The 3,490-nt window shown below is 41.4% G+C and overlaps 1 protein-coding gene across 1 annotated transcript; it reads left to right on the top strand.

Moving 5' to 3' along the window:
* Window positions 1-1,986: 1,986 nt before the first annotated feature.
* On the top strand, window positions 1,987-2,224 carry PtA15_2A309 (uncharacterized protein; the record flags this gene model as incomplete). Its single annotated transcript, XM_053166317.1, has 2 exons — window positions 1,987-2,040; window positions 2,126-2,224. 2 exons carry the CDS (start codon window positions 1,987-1,989, stop codon window positions 2,222-2,224), a joined length of 153 nt encoding a protein of 50 aa, XP_053017551.1.
* Window positions 2,225-3,490: the final 1,266 nt, after the last annotated feature.

The following is a 3,490-nucleotide window of genomic DNA, read 5'->3' on the forward strand; positions in this document are numbered from 1 at the left end:
TTCTGCAAGGGGTGCATAACTTAAACTGATGTTCCGCATGACAATGTGTGATTTGTACTTTTTAAGGCAAAGGACGCCTAGGTTGGTTACACTGCCAAAGTGGAGGCTTTCTGACTGCATGCATTGATGTAAGGTCCGCAAAAATCTGTTGAGTTGTTGAGTGGAGGCCTAGTCGCTGCAGTTTCCAACACGCAGGTTGCGTGAGGTGATCTGTAGCTAATAGTGGAGGCCTGCCTAACTAGTAAATCTAACTATACTCTTCTAAATATTCATGCCTTTTATGATTTATATGACTTTCCACCTGGGTATGGCCTGTACTAAACCTATAATTGTAACTAACTTCTAAACTAAAAGAGCTAGCTGGGTAGTTGAAGTGAGTGACTAGGGTTAAGTTTGTATGTAGAATCTATTTCTCTAATAATATTCTATCATATGCTAGTATTTTAGGCTGTAAGTTGAGGTTTTGACAGTTTTGTTGCACGCAACAGATCTGAATCACCACATCCCCCCCCCAAATTAATGCTGTCCACAGCATTCCTAAGCAAGCAACAAAACTGTTGAGTCCTTCCCGCTAAGAAATTTATAGTCCCCTGATGTTGTTTTAAGTCCTTGAAAATTTTTGTACAAGTTTCTGTGCCTTCTTCCCTGTTCCTTGTGTTTTTCCGATTGGCTATTTGTGTTACATTGAGTCAACTCCAAATCGGTATTGTATCTTCCGATCTATACATCCTTTCCCTATCTCAAAATCTAGTATCTGTATGTCCTATGTAAACCTATTCCCCCTGCCACTCCTGAATCAAAGGATCCTAACTCTCTACAAGTATACTCTGTACCCCTGTTGTTGGCCCAAAGAAAAGGGATGTGGTTGATGATTCCCAACAGAAGTATAACATACGTCCCCCAGTTGATGAGTTAAACACTCTTGATTAACCTTCCCTCCAACTGGCTTCCCGTATTCCTATGAATTTTTAAAATAACTCTTTCCTTCCGTCACATTGTACTCCTTTTAAGGCCTAACTATACTTCTATTTTCTCTACGAAAGAAAGGGTGATGTCGTCCAATATTACACCCATTTAAATTCTTCCCTATGTTTCCACCTCCTTCCATTTCATAATCCACATAGTCCAGAAAATCAAGCTAGGATACCCTGTCTAAACCATAATTTCTTCCTTCTTCATCCACTTCCTAAAAATTTCCTATCCAGTCCTGAACTCGCTTTCTTGTCAAAACTCTTCTTCATATTCCTTGTTGTTATTGCTTGTGCTAGTACTACTCTTGTATTTTCTTGTGTGCCTTCCTCATTTTATTTGATCTTCCAGTGATCTTATCTGAATTTCTTGCTTGTTATACATATTTTATCCAAAAGAAGTGATTCAGTACCTCTTGTTGTCCGTTGTATCTTCATGTATGATTCCTGCACCGTGACTTATTGATATTTCCAACCAAAATTGATGTTAAGTTTTGAAATCACGTGATATAGGTGAGCTGCTGATCTGTCTTCCTCTTGACACTGCAGCTTAGGGTCATGCAGGACCTAGGGATTCTTTCAAGTTGCAGTTTATGGTCATGCAGGACCCTGGGTTTTGCTTGAAATTTTGCAGTTTATGGTCTTGCAGGACCTTGGGTTTTCGTTGAATGTTGCAGTTTATGGTCTTTCAGGACCTTGGATTTTGCTTGAAATTTGCAGTTTATGGTCTTGCAGGACCCTGGGTTTTGCTTGAAAATTTTCAGTTTATGGTCTTGCAGGACCCTGGGTTTTGCTTGAAAATTGCAGTTTATGGTCATGCAGGACCCCTCAATTGTCCACTTTGTTCTTCTGATAGACGCTGCGCTGAGCTAGCATCTTTTCGCAAAAGCCGCGCGCGCTTCTGTTTGCTGTTCCAAGTGTCACAACACTTGTGAAACCCCCTCATGACTTGCTGATACAGGCCTGTGATGCCCTTGCTGGCCCTCCGATCTTTGTCAAGTCCCGATCAATGCCAAGGATGCTGCACCTCGCCCGACAGCCACCGGTACGCCCAACGGCTCCGCCGATGATCGTCCCTTTTATTCTCCCTTTTTCCTTTGTTCTTGTTCCTGCCGTCTTACTAATTTTGAATTTTTGAATTGATGGTTATGTACGAGCAGTGCCTCCACCTCGTAACCGCGGCCACGCTTGCTTATTGCCGAACATCTCAGCTTGCTTCAACCGCCCGTATGGCCAAGTACTCCGCGATTGATTGACCTCCACCCTTGCAGAATCAAACTAAAAGATATCAAATACCAAAAAAAACCATTGTCCGCCGAAGCACCAATCCTCCGCGCGCATCCATTCTCAGCTACCTCAAGACAAATCTGCTCTATTTGCTCAATGCCAAAACTTCTCCCCTGCGTTGTCAGCCATTCGTGCAAAGGCCGATTATACACTCTGCACCGTTGTTAGCCTATCCTAGCCTGCGTCATTGACGATCTATCCGAGCTGTCCTCAGCTGATCTTTGAATATAAAAAGCAGCTCCATTGTTGCCGGTCTCTTCCCCCCTATGTCCTCGTTTCTTCTGTAAGATTTCTGCTACTGAATATCCAAGGTTGTGTTGTCAAGCATTTGCGCGTAGGCCAATCATTTGATTCCACAATCCCCTGTTTATCCTTGAATATATAAAAAATAGCACCATAGTCGCCTATTCTTTCCCCCGTGATTGAATCCATTGATGACTGTTCTTCCCCGCTATTGGCACCAAAACTGTTGTATATAAAAACCCTTGCAGTCGTAAGATTTTGTCCGCTAGGTCCTGGCTAAAAGAAGCCGCAAAAAGAAAAAAAAAACCCTGCTAATACATGAAACTTTCCCAATTCTATCTGCTATTCCATTGCAAGTGACATCTACCATAATTATCCTTTGTATGTATGCTTCTCTAATTTGTGTATTAATTCTAATGTTACTAATTATGAACAAAAGTTGAGCTTTACAAGCGCAAGATAGTTCACTGTTTTAAAAAATGTGATTGAACCAGCCAAAGAGAGAGCTTGTTTCCCGCCACGATGTATTGAAATTGGATGAATGTAATGTGAAATCTCGGCAACCTGAATGAGAAGCACTCTGGATGATTTTGAAAGTACTTTTGTATAAAAGTATAGAAAGTTTACCCTCTTGTCTGGGAGGCCTGTGCTGTATCTGATCTGCAGAAAGTGAATTTATGATTTTCCAAATTGAAGTCCTAGGGTGCTCCTGTCACAACCGTCCTCTTGAGGTTAGCCGCAGTATGTTATAGGTTTTTTTTTTTTTTTTGTTGATCTTGATGATTATTTACTGATCTTCTTGAAGGTTGTTGCCACTGTTGGGACACCAGATGTGAGAACTCCTTTGGGATGGGTTGGCAGTTCTTTGAGGGGGAAATAACAATATGATATTCCAGCTAAGTAATACTACTGTTACAGGTGGTTTGAAAGACCTGCCCCTCTATTATACTACAGAATTCTGACAACAAATTTATTTATTGTTGTGGCGTGAC

The sequence above is a fragment of the Puccinia triticina genome, chromosome 2A (genome assembly GCF_026914185.1).
Source record: "Puccinia triticina chromosome 2A, complete sequence".
Classification (NCBI taxonomy): domain Eukaryota; kingdom Fungi; phylum Basidiomycota; class Pucciniomycetes; order Pucciniales; family Pucciniaceae; genus Puccinia; species Puccinia triticina.